The following is a 16,601-nucleotide window of genomic DNA, read 5'->3' as shown; positions in this document are numbered from 1 at the left end:
CTGGTTGCCTAGGAAAGTGGATGCCCCATTCCTGGAAGTGTTCCAAGTCCGGGGTGGATGGAGCTCTGACCAACTTGGTCTGGTGAAAGGTGTCCCTGCCCATGGCAGGGGGTTGGAACTAGATGATCTTAAGGTCCCTTCCAAGCCAAACCATTCTGTGAAATCCAGATGCCTCAATGTTCCTGAGTTGTCACATAGCATGTTTGTTACAAAACTCAGAAGGAAAAACTTTCTCATTCATCCTAGTCTTTTATTCTTGCATCTGCATCTCAAAAACCATAATCTTAACATCTGTCTGCTTGTTTTCCTTTATTGTACCTGTTTCTATTCTATATACACCCCATCTCTATCAAACAACTTGGCACTTTCATCAAGCTGTAGAGAAGATCTATGTCCTGAATCCCCAGCATCTGAAGCTTCAGGAGGATGAAGGGCTTGCAGGAGGTGGGAGTATACTGATGCTAAAAGGAAGAAAAACAACACTTGGAGAAATGGAGCAAATGTACTTCAATGGCCAGAGACAATACAATGGAATTAACTCTGTTTTCACCTTTTTGAAATAACACTCCACAGAGCTAAAGAATATGATGAACATAGTTTAATGGGGAATAATAGCCATAGTCACATTACAACTCAGAAAACAAATTCAGTCTTCCCCTGCATAAAATTCCACATCTAGACTTCCTAGAACAAGGAAGGGAAAATATTTGATGGTCTTCAATGCTTACATAATTTCCAAGATGCAAAATATTAGTGAAAACAGTAGTATCCTTTTTGCATGCTAAGAAGGTAGTGCTTACTGCTTCTAGCACGAGGAGGAATTATAAATAAAATATCTGAATATTAGGGGAAAGGAAAAATTCTGTCCAACGTGTTTCACAGAATTAATGCTTTCAAACAGTACTTCAGCCCAGTAGAAGAAAAACAAATCCCGTTTCATTTTGCCCTAAAGACATTTGAAGTGGAGTGTAACTCAACAGATATGGCAGTTAACTACACATACGACTGGAAATCCACTTTTTAAATAGCATTTATAGTGTTTGAATTCCTTATACACAGGCACCTATTTTGCTAGCTTCTCTTTCCCTTTCGAGAACTTAATGAGACTGCGCAATACTGGAGCAGTAGTCTAAAATATCCTGTATAGTGAATTCCATAGTAATTCCTGATCCAGGATAGCAGCGAGCTATCAACCCTTCAAAGTGCTTGTATTGTCGTATAAACTCATCTTGCATGGAATGCCACACAACCTGCCAAAGAAAGCAAACTTTAGGAAAAGTCAACTGGCACAATACGCTACATATATGAACTACAAAACAATGCCTCATTCATTCATTCTCAGTTCAGGTGTCATTTTCCATTTAAAACTTGGCTGACAAAGTTCCATAAATGGAGTTCCTGCATTACATAAAAAGATTGATGTTTTTCACCCTTTAAGATCTGTAATGTTTACATGACTCCTACCAAATGTGCAAAGCAGAAAATAATAAAGATGAGGAAGTTTTCCTGAAAGAGGTATAGCTTTTGTCTTTCAAGAAAACACCCTGAACCAAAACCATGCTGTAATTCACGTTTCAGATTTTAAACAGCTGTTTAAACAAGCCTAACTCATAAATCTATTTATCATTTACTCTAGTAAGAAATTTGCAGAGTATAACAAAAGCATTAGATAATGCAACGATCAGAAAAGATGTAACTGCAAGTGTGTTCTGCTGTGTGCACCAACTCAATTTTGCATCAGGTTAACAGTGCATTTAAATCTAGTTATCTCTACTTCCAGTATATTTTGCAGAACAGAGATCACCTCTTAATGGTCAGCTAGGGAATCATAGAGGAATTTTCTTTATGAACTTTACCACCACATTTCAAATCAATGTTAAACAAATAAGAGTTATAAAATAACCCAAAAACCTTGACTCAAAATTCATGGTTTTTTTCAGAGTTATGCTGAACATTCTCACAGAACATATATGTAAAAGTAATAATAAAAATCCTCTGTGTAAACATTATAAGGTTTTTAAGTCATGATTTAGTTTACCTGAAGTAAGTTTTCTTCTTCACAGAGATGTTTATCTACCTTCTTGTAGAGATTATCCAATCCCTTCTTCACTTCCTTACCAGGATATTCCTTTATAACTTTACGAAGCTCTTGTTTATTGAAAGCCAGCTGATAACTTACTTCCTCTTCCCGTATACCTTGTGCCACGCGAGCTTCAACGCCTTCAAAAAAGTGCTAGCAACAAATAACAGCATTAATGACTACCACAACCTAAACTAATTAACTTGACAAGGATATATGCAGTTAAGTCTTGATTCTGCTTCATGACTGCTGTGTTCCCCCCCATTTTTGTTTTTTTTTAACTGGGAATGAAGTAGTACTCAGCCATAGACATTAAAACACAGCCCAACAATAGAGTGCTCCAAGTCCTAGCATAAAACTGAAATAATTTCTAGAAGCATTCAAGCTTTTCTTCACAACCTTATAACTAATAATCACTCAGCCTCAAAATCCTCAATTAATGAGCTTATAGCCTGGGAAAATACTGGATCTTTCAGATACTCACTAAGCACCTGAGCGTCTCTACTTAAACCATAATTACACAACAGCATAGCTGTTCACAATTGCCCTCACTTCTCACTGCTGTTGACCAGCTGGCTCAACATAATACAAATGGAGAGAAGTATTTCTGTGAACATGCAGGTAGAGCCACAAAAGTGCATCAGGTCTGGCCAGGACAGAGTTAAGTGTCTTCATAGCAGCCCATATGGTGCTGGATTTGTGGCTAAAACAGGGCTGATAACAATGTTTTTATTATTGCTGAACTGGACAAACCTGATAAAACCATAGTACATAACGTCATTCTCGACAACAAAAAGTAGGGTTGGAGGAGAGGGCAGGGATGGTGTTTGGCTTCAAGGTGGCTTGCTCTCTTTTTCTCTCTCTCTCACACACACACAAAATGGATGCCTCAAAAAGCAAAGAACAGTGGAAGACATTCAGTAGGCAGAACTGAGTCTGAACCTAAGTCACCACTCTTAACACTTCACACATACAAAGCTTTCCTAGAACTCTTCTTATTGTTGAATAATTCAGAGACTACAGTAATTTTCTCTGCAGCCGAAGTAAAGAAAATGATCCCAAAGCTCCAGATTACTTTTCCCTTCACTTTTTCCTTCTTCAAAACTGTTTGCTTAAGACACTGATGTTTAGTCAGTACTATCATTTGCCATGAAAAATTTGATTTTCATCCAAGACTGCTACCCTCATGAGTCAAGTACTCTTGCCAGACATGCTCAATCCAAAATAATAAGAGATTATGATAGAGGCAGTGATAAAGAGATCAAATAGTGCAAACTAAACATTCAAAGCTATTCTGTATCATTTAAATGTATACTCAAATATACTTACATTTAATTTTTCAAGAGGCTGTCCAAGTGAATAGATTACATAAGACTGAAGATGATCAGTGTATTTCTGTTTGGCTTCTTTTTTCTCAGCCTCCAGACAAGAAATTTTCAAGCGCGAAAGTGTTGCAAAAATATGATGGAAGTTCTCCATCATGACCACATCTCTGGGTGTTTTCTGGCTTTCATTAGCTACTTTCTCAACTGAAAGAAACAGGAAGTAAAATACTTAAAATACCCAAAGGACAACCAAATTCAAAAAACATAACCAATAATTTTAATACTGTCAAAAAAGGAGTTTTGGATTTCATGTAATTGATAAACAATTGTATGAGTAATTGCCAGAATTGCCACTAAACAGAACAGTATCTGACAGCCTTCATAAGTAACAGATAAATACAGGCTCTAAGACCATGAAATTTGTATGACAAGTCACAAGATACAAAATAGTGCCTATGTATGGTTTCATTTACAGAAGTGAGAAACAACCCACGCTCTGTGGAGGCTTACGTGCAAGCTTTCAGTATCCCTAATAAGTTTTACATGACAGAATTATTTAAAAAAAATCAATTCCCATCTTCAGTAGGACAAAAATCTTCAATAAGGCACTGGGGCTTTTTTAAATGTATTTCTTAGTCTTTCAATTTTTGCTTATTAGTTTTTTGTTCAAAATTACTGTCAGTCCCTAAATTTTATAATAAAAATAGATAATCCTAGATATTTTACTCTTCTCTCCCACTCAAAAAAACCCCCACCCCCCCCACAAAAAACGAACAAAAAAGCAACAAACAAAAACCCCACAACAAAAAATAAACAAAACAAAAACCAAAAACCCAAAAACCAAAACAAAAAAACCAAACAAAAAACCAAACCAAAACCACAAACCACCACAAACAAACAAAAACATCATCCCAAAACCAAACAAAACAACAGGCAGGCAAAAGAAATTCTACCTATCACTCCCTTACTGCACCTAAAAGCAGGCTAAAAGAGGATGGCTTCTACCAAGAGTACAATTAAGTCTCTGTGCCTGTTCATCCATTAATCCTTTGACGAAACTACCAGAGTACCAATAATGATTCACTTCAGCCAGAACACTGAATTGCCAACTAGGAAAAGTCTGCTACTGCCATATACTCCCATGGAATTTTCTACAGGAAGAAAAAAGACAGGAAGCCACTAAAGATTGAGCATGCTGTGTTGCTGCCATCTTCTTCTCCAGAGTCACAACCACATCCCTCTGTCACAACTCAAGATTACAGGTATATACAAAGGGAAATATCTACAGTTCTCTCTCAAAAAGTATATTACAATCAAAAGGATTACACTTTCTCACCTACCAATAAGAGAGAACCAAAATTTCAGTCACAATATCAGTCACATGGCTTGCAACAGACAGTCTTAAAAAAAAAAAATCATCTGTTAATTGTTATTATATATAAATAGGAGGAAACGATTTTAATAGCTATGACAACCTCAGAAGACCTACCACTGACAAAAACTGCTCTAATAAGTTTTGTGTAGGCTTTATCTAGATCTCCTCGTCGTTCTGCATTTTTGAAAATTGATTCAGCGAGAGCTGCAAACTCTTCAAACTCAGCAACAAATGGAAGGATCCCAACTTTACTCTTCTTTGAGATTTTTACTTCATCCATCTGCTTCATTTGGTTACTCTTAAATTTAAAACAAGAACAGATGTTAGCCTCTAATATATGAGTACAGATTATGTAACAACTATTAAAAAAATGCAGACATACTGAAAACTGGTATTTATCCAAACACAGAAATAATTTTACCTTTCAATTAATATATAACTATTGGGAAAAAAAACCAATGAAAAAACCCAAACTTATGCCCTAGAAGCAATTAACAATATTCATTCAATAATCTAACAAGGAACTTCATTTTTCTGATTCAGCCAAGCTAACAATTCTTTTTGCTGCAAAAGTTTCTTTATTCTTCTATTGAAATATTTTTGAGTCTAATTAAAAAAAAACCCCTTCAAAATATTTTAAGCATTAAACTGATCAAGAATGTATGTTGGCCTGGAGTCAAATTACATTGAGGAAAATTAAGAAAAAAATTATACCACGAACTACATTTTCACTAAAATTGCCATATTTCATATAATGGTCATAGTTGTTATTAGTAAAAGAAGTTCCTGGCAGTAGAGGCAGCCACTGCTCAGACTGCCAAAGAACTCCACACCCTCCTAAGTCCACGAGCTTTTGCTTCAGCAAGTAAAAAAGGCAGAGAGCTATAGTTTACTTAATGGACTTCAGTAATCTCTGTGGGAGTAGAAATACAAACAAAAACTAAAACTGCCAACCAGCTCACAGAAGTGAATAAGTGGTCTCATTTGTTAAAAATAGCTACTTACTGAAGAAAACTGGAATCGAGAGGAAAAAGAAACACAACCACCAATTAGTTTATCTTTTTCAAAGGCTTAGCCAGTAGAAGAGCAATACGGTTACTAATTTTCTCTTCAAATTTAAAGCAAAAATTTAACCATAAAGAAATTCAAAATCAAAGTGGGTAGGACTGGGCTTCCTATAATATTATAGTTAGCTTAATCAGAAAAACTAAAAACTTACAATGCACTTATCAAAGTTCCTTTTGACAGTCACCAAAACATTTCCAAGTGTTGTGCTGAGAAAGGACGCTGGGTCCACGTTTTGTGCTGTCCATACATGATGACTCATCTTAACTAACATATAAAGGGAATTAAAGCTATCAATCTTGTCCCCCAGTGCTATAAGGTTATTCAGCTCAGGTTCAATACAACGAAATATTTTTGTCATCATTTGTCGGATCATGTCCTTCCTATTAAAAACGTATAAGAGAAAAATATTACTCTGACAGTTTACTGGGCTGTATTACATATTCTTTCATAACATTTTTAGGATATATTTATTGGATATAGTAGTCTTGTTTTCATTCAACAAGTCTCACGATTTTCAGAAGGCTGCTAAGGAAGAAACGTCAGTGCCACACAGTAGAAGTCAACAGTCACAGGAGTAAAATATTCCAAAAAGTATTTTCTGTGTGGAAGCTGCCACACCCTCTCAGAACTTTGCTAAGCACAGTACCTACTTTTACTTTGCAAACTAAGAGAATTAAGCATCTCTTTTACACCACTGTAGACAGAAACACCATATCCTATATACAAAAATTTTCTATTTATTGACACACTCAATGTCTTGTAGCTAAAAATCAAGATTTCGCTATTCACTTCCACTAAAAGGGAACAATATCTGATTACAGGGAAAAGTTTTATATGCCAAATAAATTCAAAAGTAGGCTTAAGAATTAAGAATCAGTAATAAACAACAGCAGCACATACTCAGATGATATCGTTTGTGGAACACCAGAAGTGTAAGAACGAGATAAAGCTACTCCATCCATTTCCTCCACTTCATTCTGTAAGAAAAAGGAATGTAGGTAAAAAAGATACAAGTCTGTCTCCAATTCTATATCTAAGCAGTAAGTATATCTGATAAAACCTATATGATTAGCAGATTCCACCACCCCCTGCCTCCAGAGTAGAAAATATAGAAGTGTACAAGGTTCTGGTGTTTTCTGGTCATGTTCCACCAAATACACCACTATCCACAATTACTCCCCACTGTCCTCTTACATAGCATGGTCAAGTGTTTACTGTGATCTTCTGAGAAGATAAAGCCATGACAAAGAAACCTGTCAGTCCTTCTTTCACAGATTTTGTATTGGTCAGCCAAAAATAAAGATCCTTCCAGATCATGGAGAAAAACATATTATTGATCACCTAGATCACGAAAAACACATTATTGATCACCTAGATCACATAACTGCCAGATAAATTTCAAATTTATTTATTTCAAATTCCTCTTGTGAGGCCTGGTCAATACTTTTTACTTCAGTGATAGAGAAGGTAAGTCATACCGTCGTTGTTCCCGACGTGCTCTGATGTTGTTGTAGTTTGAAAAATTTACTAATGAAGTCCTGTTCTGCCAGACATAGAGGCTCCAGTTCACTTAATACTTGCTCAAAAATCTAAAGAAAGCCAAATATTTTATCAACACACCAAATACTATGAACAGTTAGCAGTACTAATTTTAACTGTTTGTTGCATATACTTTCTAACTTCACTAAGCTTGAGAAGGCTTATTACTACTTAACAGGAATGGAAACAGCTTGAACTTCTACCTTTTAAACTACAGCTGCAACTTCAACATAGTGTGACACTGGGAAGAAAAGAATAACCTATGTTTTTCCACAACTATAAGTTTTCTAAACAGAGCCTGAGGCAAAATTTAAAGCCTTAGGGAAGAAAAACAGGTCAACTGTGTATGTTTCTATAGATCTGCTACAGAAAGCAACAAGTAGGTTTTGTACTGAAGTATGCATCACAATTTTTAGATTTAAACAAAACATTATTTTGGCAATAATTAAAGAAAATAATTTCATTTTATTCATAGAAACTATGGAAATTGTAAGTCAAATGTTAGAGACATATTTTTAATCCGTCATCTTTACACAACACAGAATTTTCCCTGCAAGTATTCAGCGATTAATACATGCAATAACTTACATAAAAGAAACCAATCTCATCACAACTGAAATCCATACTGAAGAAAATTCCCATAGGAAAAAAAAAAAAACCTAGTAGGTCAGGTCAATAGCTTATAACTTTGTATATATACCAGTCCAAAGTTGAAAATAATAGCACAATACTTGCATAAAGCTGTTTTACCAAGCTATCTTTTTAATTCTAGGCAGGTTGCTGCTACAGGTTTGTAGTAACAGTTAATATTGTTTCAGGCATATAGTATTTCCTCCCACAAAAAGATTGAGCAAGGATTTGAAGAGGTCAGAAGAACACTCATCTCCATCAAACAATTCAATAGAGAACAAAAAATTTTTATCTCTCACTGATAACTGCTCCTTTTCCTTCCACTGATGAGTTAATTCTGCAAGAAATAGTAAGTCTTGCCACTTTTAAGGGTTTGGGGGGGAAAAAATCAACATGCTGGGGACAGCAGGTTTTAAAAGAGGATGAGGACACTCCAGTAGTAACTTAGTGCCATTGTTAAAGCTGAAAAGTGATGATAACTGATGTGAAACCAGTTAAATAAGATTTTAGGTCCATGCTCAAGTCCTGGATTACATATGTTTCTGCTTTCATGTCTTTCACTTTTGCTTACATACTGGCAAAATGTGACAGAACACATTAATATCTGTACTGAGAAAAATAATATCAGCTTAATTAATCAGCTCTATTCCTATTTGCTTAAAAATGTGTATTTGGCTTCAACGTAATAGACCATTTGTTTTATGTTTGATATTCTTTAAATATCACACACAGCATCTAAGGGAACTAAATAAAACCTTATAATCAGAGAATAATACTCTGATCTACATATTTCTTAGAAACTGCCTTTATTAGATGTATGGTGCATACAGACTTGAAATTGGCATGTTTTAAGACTTAAACACTACAGATTTTTGAACTGTACAAGAAGGATATATAAGATGCTTCTAATACAAAACTAAGCAGAAATCCTATGCAATATTCTGCCTTTACCTTATCAAATTTTGTTCTGTCAGCCACATCAAGGTCAGAGGCAGACATGTTTCCCATGTCTAACAGTGAGGATGACTGAGACCTACGGTTTCCTGAACTCTGAACAGAGAGTTTATTTAGACTAGAAGTAGACCCAGTCAGTTTTCCAGAACTTCCATGAAGACCTGTGAAATAAAGACACTATGAAGAAGGAAAGCAAAGGCAGAATAAAATACTGAAGAACAGGTTCATTACAGAACATATGAGATCAATATAGTAGTCCTATATTAAAATCAAACAAGTCAATTTTTGTCTAAGCTAAAAATGCTTTTGCTATAGACATTCTTTTCTTGTTACAAGGTAACTGAAATACTTCAGCAATTTTCAAAGTACAACACAGCTGTATAAGCTCTCATTGTAAACTATGGAACAAAGTATAAAAGGAATCGAAACTCTGAAATACAGGAACACTGGGATAGATATTCTCATTGAAAACCTGAAAGTGAAGACCAGTTATGATCTTTGTGAATATACTCTGGGCAAAAGCTGCTACAAGCAGAACTGATGCCCAAGAGGGAAAAAATTCAAAAGCTTTATGTACGCACAGGCACTTTTTCATCTTGATCTTCCTGCTGTTAACATCCTTTTGTCTACACAGTTTGTTCTAGCTATTTTGCTCGATCTACAGCTCCACAGTAATTCTACTTCTAATGCTCTCCTCTCCTTTTGATCATAATTAATATTCAGTCATTTCTTCCTGATATTGTCGGGCCTTCTCCTGGGTGAGGAACATGTTTTGTTTTGTTTGTTTGTTTTCTCAGAATTCTCAGAAATGTTAGACCAGAACAGAGAAAGCTAGTAACAAAAAAGATCAAGAAATTATCAGTATTTGGCTACCATATAAACTTCTCACATCTAAACCACAAAGAAACTTAAAAGTAACCCTGCAAGTCTCATTTAACTGCTATGTTGGTATCTAGTCACAAGACAAAGTCTGTAAATCTAAGTTGCCACCTCAACTTACTGGAAGAGTTGGAAAACTATGACAAGCTCTCAGGCACAAACATATTTTTACTAGTGGCATGGGGAAAACAGAAGATATTGCCTTTACCTGCAAACCTTTTCAACTTCTATGTTGGGACACTATAGCTGTGCTTCGTTTTTGCCTTGCAAAATCAATGATTCTGCTAATGCTTATTTCATTCTAGAGTGCTTCGGTGTTAGGTAGATTCTCCACGATGCAGCACATCATAACATCGACACACATGCATTGACAATACCAACTAATGCAACTAGTTATACTCACTCTCAGTTTCCTGTTTGACAGCACTTTCTTTTCGAGGCAGTGTAGCTGGGATGGATTAGGTTGCAAGCATCAAAGACAAAGACAAGTTAAAATGCAGTTTGCACAAACCATGCACAAGATGCAAGTTAAGCTCTAACTGGAAAGAAACATGCAGAGAACTATAAGCAGCAAGTAACTACATTGCAAACACATTTAGTTGGAGAGGTACTATTCTAGAAATTCAGTACCTAAGCTACATGGAAAATAGAGTAAGCTTTTAGGTATTAAAATTTGCTTTTTTTTATATAGTGTGTTCAAAGAACAAATTTTGGTAACATGTATTCAAGGTCTCCCAAATTGAGAAGTCCATTAAATTAGGGCTTTATTTGTCAGAATTAATATTGCAAAAGACTCAGTTTCCAAGATAAATCATTATATCAATAACAGACTTGAAGAAATTAAAATGTACTTATGTAATTTTTTACTGAGTCAGAGATATTGTCCAGTTTTTCAGTTTAAAAAACATACACCAATACTGCAAAACCGCTAATGGCTAACCTTTTCTGTTTGCAAATCAGGACGTTTACATAGAGAATACATCTTTTGTATTTATCCTGCACCAAAAACTGATGACTGCAAATTTGGAGAGGATGAAAATAATAAATATATATTAAAAAAATTTACAATTTAAAAAATTCACAATTTTTTCCCCCATTTCTTTCAGAATAAAACAGTTTCCTCAAGTGGACTTCAATGTGAAATTTAGAGTAAATGGGCATTTGTAGAAAAATAGAGAATCCCTAACCAGTAAAAGGCATTTGCATACATACACTAAAAGCAGTATGTGGTATTAAAGATCTTGATGAGGATGGATGCTACAAGCCCCCCAAAATGGAGCAGGCAAGCAGAACCTACTGTAATAAATGAGTAGATACTTCTAAATGCCACAAACATGTCTTAAATACCAGATGTTCTCAAGAAGGCAACACTACTGATAATTGTAACATCAAACTGAAATTTAATTCCAGCCTAGTTTTTAGATCTTGGGGGTTTTGGCAATGTTTGAATAAAAACATTTTAGGCATGATATATTTTGGTGTATGCAACTGTCATGCATTGGCCCCACTTCTTCATTGTCTTCAATTTCCAAACACATGGGACTTATAACAGAATGTGAAGAACTACAAACAAAGATCAGGCCCTGGACAATCAGGGGAGGCCCAGTGGCTTTTGAGAAGCTACACCACATAAACATATAACAGTAGTAGCACTCTTTCCAACATTGACTTTATGGTATTTAAGTACCAAAGTCTTGGCTTCATCAGAAAAGGAAAAAAAAAAAAACAAACCCAAAAAGAAAAAAACACTTCTTAAGACAAGTGTGGATGCTCACGACCCAGGTAGGGTTTTTTGCCATAAAAAGCAGACGAAGAACCTTGCGCTAGCACAGAATGCCAGAATTCTCCCAGCGTTTGAGGCATTCAAATAGCAGTGCTATTCCCAAAGCACAAAAAAAGGCAAGAACACACACCAACACAGCTTGGAAACAGGTCATCTTTAGTGTTCGAGTACAACTGGAGCATTATTGCATTTATGCACCTATACTATTCCTTAAACAAGTTTACTATTAAAAAGTGATGTATTTTGAATAAATGTGCAATTAGTAGTAGTAGTAGTATGATCCCTACATTGAACATGGAAGCCTTTGAAATCACACACCATTTTAAGCTGTTACAAAATAAATAAATTTACATGCATGACAGAAGTCTTCTCAGGGTGCAGCTTTTATGCTGGTGAATTGAAGGACCTCTTTCTCCAAAACGCCTGCTAGCTCCATAGTGTTTACACAAGTTATGGAATTGCTACAAAAACTGTTTCCTCACAAACACAAATCACAAGAGAACTGTCAAGACAAAGTGTTAAGAGTGTTTTAGATATCAATTTGTACTAGGGTAAAGGGTTTTTTTCTTGCAATAAAATTCCTTTTCAAGATTTAGGAATTGAAATGTTCTGATGATGACACATTATGGCACCTCTTGCTCTCCATGTCCAACAGATTGCAAAGACTTATCTTTCCAGTTTCCCCCTTCCTCAGATAAGCCTTATGACTCTCCTGCTTTATTCCTTTTGTTACATTTTCCTGTTTTCTACCATCAAACTTCAAAGGATAAGTTCAGGACTCAAAATAGGCTTGACAGAATTTACTCGTTAAAGCTGCACATAATTTTGGAATTCTGAATTTGCAAACTGGTGAACAGCAGCAAACATAAATACTTCAAACCACTTTTGAAACTTTGCACCTCAAAATATAGAACAGACAATATATAAATACTCTTATACCACTGTTGCTTTCTAAGTCTCCAAGTTTGATTTTTTCCTAAAGTTTCCTTTCCATATTCACACTAGACTAATTCTAGGAGGAATACATACACCCTTAAACATAAATGCCTACAAGTTAACAAATTATGATTTCTAGTCTCAGGTTACATAGGTAAATCCAACTGAAAAAAAAACAGTAAAATACACAAGTTTTTTTAGGCAGAATTAGCATTAAAACTAGCTTTCTAAAAATCCACCTAAAACTTATTAAAAGCAGAAATAACAGCAGAAGGAACATACACACTGCTGCCCAAACTTTTGCTAATTACAAGAGTTGATTTTTCAAACTTGTTCCAGTAATAAAGTGCGATAGGTCAAGTAATAAAATATGATTGGTAGTTTGTTAAAAAGAATCTGAAAACTTAAGAGAAATATATTTTATCCTTTTATCTTGACTAATTTCACAACATTTCAGTTGTTCTACTTTGGCCTTCCCGAAGTCAGAAGTTTTACCAATCATATTTTCCAACCAACTTCTTCAACCTTGCCAAAAATAAAAGAATTTTACCTCATCATAAAATTAGCTGTAAGTATTGTAATAAGTGTTTAATATGCAAATAATAAGATACAAAGCAAGATATATGCCTTCTGGAAGCTTACCAAACTTTTTTCCTTCTCTGGTTGTGCCCGTCATCTTGATCTTGGCAACTTCAAAAAAATCTTTTATTTCCCTTTCATACAGTCGTGATAAATAATCCATATAATTCTTAAAAGAAAAATGTAAATTTAGTTAACAGGTATTCATACTGACCTTCTATTACAAGTAAACAGTTGTAAAAAACCTGCAAGTTTATAAGTTCTACTAAATAACAAACTGGTTTGGGTAATATAAGTATATATATTTATGCAGCATGTACAAAAATATATTCACGATATTTAAGCAGCTTATATTCATTTCACAGTGAGTTCACTGAGCATTAATCAGAAACATCTCCTTCTCCATAAAGAAAGATAAGCAATGCGGTACCAGTGGTAGAGTATCACAGAATTCAATTCAAGGGTAAAATGGAGAGAATTCAGCACCATTCTCTGTACCATCTTTCATCAGACTCCTACTGTGCCCCCAAAAGCACACATAATACATAAATATACAACTCTCTCAATTTCTTATTAGAAGATCACAAAGATGTCAACCATTCATTAACTATCTGCCTTACACTGAAAGTGAAGGAAGAGCTGTTTTAAAGCCATTGAAAAAGTCTAATTTAAATCTTCCATTTAAGGATTACAGTACTTTAATTAAAAAGACAAGACTTGCTCTCTAAGGACTAACTTCCCTGTGATTTCTACCTAAACATTTTGTATACTTTTTCAGTAATTTTTTTTCACTCCATGTTCGTTTTAAACAAGGCAGTTAAAAGTTACATACATAGAAAGGAAAAACATTTCTATTTAATCTACTTTACAAGAGACTTCTTAAGTTTCTGATGTTCCCAAGTGAAATGAAGGTCTGTTGAAATAAAGATGTCACACAGACAAGAAGACACATCACTTTGAAAATAGCTTAATATAATTTTTCTTACTAGGCTATAAAATGGCAAACTTGTTTTACAAAAATATTACAATAAATATGATACTTCTGAACTCAATGTTTGAGGAAAAAAACTAACAAACAAAACAGGATATCACAAATATGAGAAAATTAAGTTTCCTATTCCAAAGAGGAACAAGTAAAGAGGAACACTGAGTTACATTTCATATATATACATTTCATATGCACCTGAATATTGACAGATACATACACACAGGCAATTCTTTTGACTTTCAAATCCAGTCTGCTGTGTACATTGACTATCATCATTTGAGCACTTCACATACCTTTGTTAGTCCTTCATATTTTCCATAATCTGTGTTCTTGAGCCACTCCATCAGTTTAGCATATCGGAGTAAATCTCTGTGAAACGGATGGTGGTTGGGTAATGTCAATTCAGCAGAGTGCTGGGCAAGAGTGGAACTCTGATCGTGACCCTTGATAAAAAAAAGTATTGAAGTAAATCTGGAAGCACTACACAGACGTACAGTAAGTTTCCTGAAAAACTTAATATGAAGACAGCATCTCATTCAGACAAACAGAAAAGCCTCATAAAAATACCTTGGATAGAAGTAAAGGCTAGAGACACAGACTGAAAGTGACACCTAACAATACTGACACCAAGCTGTTACAGTTGTGGCAGGTAATGCATTTTAATAAGCTTGTTCATTGTAAGGGTCTTTGCCTTCAGAGTGAGTCACTGACATTTTTTGCTGCCTCTGTTTAAAGATGTTACTCCCATATACTGTAAGACACATCAAGTCCCCATTTAATGAATGGCTTAGGTGTTAACAATGAGCTTTATATATTACACCTCTGCTCTGAAAGTCTGCTCCAATTCAACCTACTTTAGTCCACTTTGGCCAAGTCTTCCTTGGTCAAGTCTTAAAAACATCAGTTCACACACATTCTCTTTCCCTCCACACGCAGACATTCAGCCACGTTTTCAGTGAACATTTACTGGAGTTAAACAGTTTACAACATGCCACATAAACCAATCCATTTAACACAAGATACTAATTCCATGCTCCTCCTTTACTCTGGCTACTTTCCTAAAACCCACACTATCCTTTAAGCATCACATCACATTGCTGGAACAACATATGATTTAGGTTTTTAAGCTTTCAGTTGCTTGAACTCACAAGATTCCTAGGCAATTCAGGAAGAGCAAGCAAGGTAACACCATCGTGCAGCCACACAGCAGAACACACAACCACTGTTCCTGGGTTAACAGAAGGGAGGATGGGACTTAATTTCCAAAAGGCTTTAATATCTCCTGTAAAGCCTTTTTTGCTGGGCTTGTAGTAAATACTGCAACAGGCCCTGATCTCAAGTATAGTTTGTGGCATAACAGCACAAAAAGATTCCTACTCCTGTAGCATCACATGCAGGCGGTTTAAGCAGGTCAGGCAATGTCAGTCCCTCACAGAAGAAGAATTCCTGGACAGTTCCACCTTGGATATGACAAGTCAGCAGAATAAGTTATACAGGTTAAAAACTGCCTTTGCATGTTTTCAAGTTGGAACAGCAGCCAGTAAAGCAACAAAACTAAAGCAAATTTTGTCTTACCCTTTTCTGTTGTATTGGGTTCAAGTCTTTGGTTAAACAAAGCCCTAAAAGCTTCCACAATGCATTCACAGACTTGTTTAAAAAATTATATATATGATTCTATGATATTATTTGTAAAATGCTAACCTTTACTAAGTAATGCAATGCAAACATGCCAGCTTCTGGAAAAAGCTAATATACTACATAGGATCATAGAACGGTTTGGGTTAGAAGAGACCTTAAAGTTCATCTAGTTCCACCTCCTCTGCGATGGGCAGGGACACCTTTCGCTACACCAGGTTGCTCAAAGCCCCATACAACCTGTCCTTGAACACTTCCAGTGATAGGGCATCCACAACTTCTCTGGACAACCTGTTCCAGTTCTTGTTTTTGTATCCAGCATGAACATGAACTTACTTTGAGCCCTGTTCTCTTAAATATGTAAACTGAGACACAAATGGACCCAAAGAAACAAGTCCTGCCAACTTCATTAATTTGTTCTCATAGACAACGGGGAAGGATAACACTATAAATCTCCCTTATAAAAATAATCCTGTAGTCTGCCTTTAACAAAAAGCTAACTTAGCAAAGTGTAATTATTGGAACATATAATTTGGAATTAGAATCCAGCCAGCATTAGCAACACAACTGCTGATGTGATTCCTGAAGTCATACTCAATGCTGTACTTTTGAGCATGCATATAGCAAATATTTTCAACAGATCTTTGATAGGTTTCTATGAAAACAAGATCACAGAAAACCATTTACGGTTCTCTCTCCTGCCTCTGGTGTGTTACAGTCCTACAGCATGCATTTTAATGTACAAGTTCATTACAGTTTAACATAATTTACCCAGTGGCTTTCACAGCTTTTTTCAATTAAGTCAGTCCAAAGCTCGTTCATAATACTGC

At 35.4% G+C, this 16,601-nt stretch overlaps 1 protein-coding gene across 10 annotated transcripts in view; it reads right to left on the bottom strand.

The window, feature by feature from the left end:
• Positions 1-583: 583 nt before the first annotated feature.
• Positions 584-16,601, bottom strand: part of EXOC1 (exocyst complex component 1) — a 28,345-nt gene continuing 12,327 nt past the window's right edge. For 5 of the 10 annotated variants that reach the window (XM_050338861.1, XM_050338857.1, XM_050338865.1 and 2 more), the window contains 11 exons: positions 14,430-14,579; positions 13,212-13,317; positions 10,254-10,298; positions 8,969-9,132; positions 7,327-7,437; positions 6,749-6,825; positions 6,000-6,228; positions 4,895-5,078; positions 3,410-3,609; positions 2,039-2,233; positions 584-1,250 (listed from right to left, as the gene is read on the bottom strand). In XM_050338861.1, the coding sequence (XP_050194818.1) occupies positions 1,098-1,250; positions 2,039-2,233; positions 3,410-3,609; positions 4,895-5,078; positions 6,000-6,228; positions 6,749-6,825; positions 7,327-7,437; positions 8,969-9,132; positions 10,254-10,298; positions 13,212-13,317; positions 14,430-14,579 (1,614 nt within the window). In that variant the 3' untranslated portion in view covers positions 584-1,097. The remainder of the gene's footprint in view (positions 1,251-2,038; positions 2,234-3,409; positions 3,610-4,894; positions 5,079-5,999; positions 6,229-6,748; positions 6,826-7,326; positions 7,438-8,968; positions 9,133-10,253; positions 10,299-13,211; positions 13,318-14,429; positions 14,580-16,601) is intronic. The other 5 variants (XM_050338864.1, XM_050338862.1, XM_050338867.1 and 2 more) reach the window with 2 other exon arrangements.

Source organism: Myiozetetes cayanensis, unplaced genomic scaffold, assembly GCF_022539395.1.
Source record: "Myiozetetes cayanensis isolate MyiCay16 unplaced genomic scaffold, myiCay2020 scf7, whole genome shotgun sequence".
NCBI classification, from domain to species: Eukaryota; Metazoa; Chordata; class Aves; order Passeriformes; family Tyrannidae; genus Myiozetetes; species Myiozetetes cayanensis.
The sequence above is the reverse complement of the archived record's forward strand: the minus strand, read 5'-3'. Positions and strand labels throughout refer to the sequence as shown.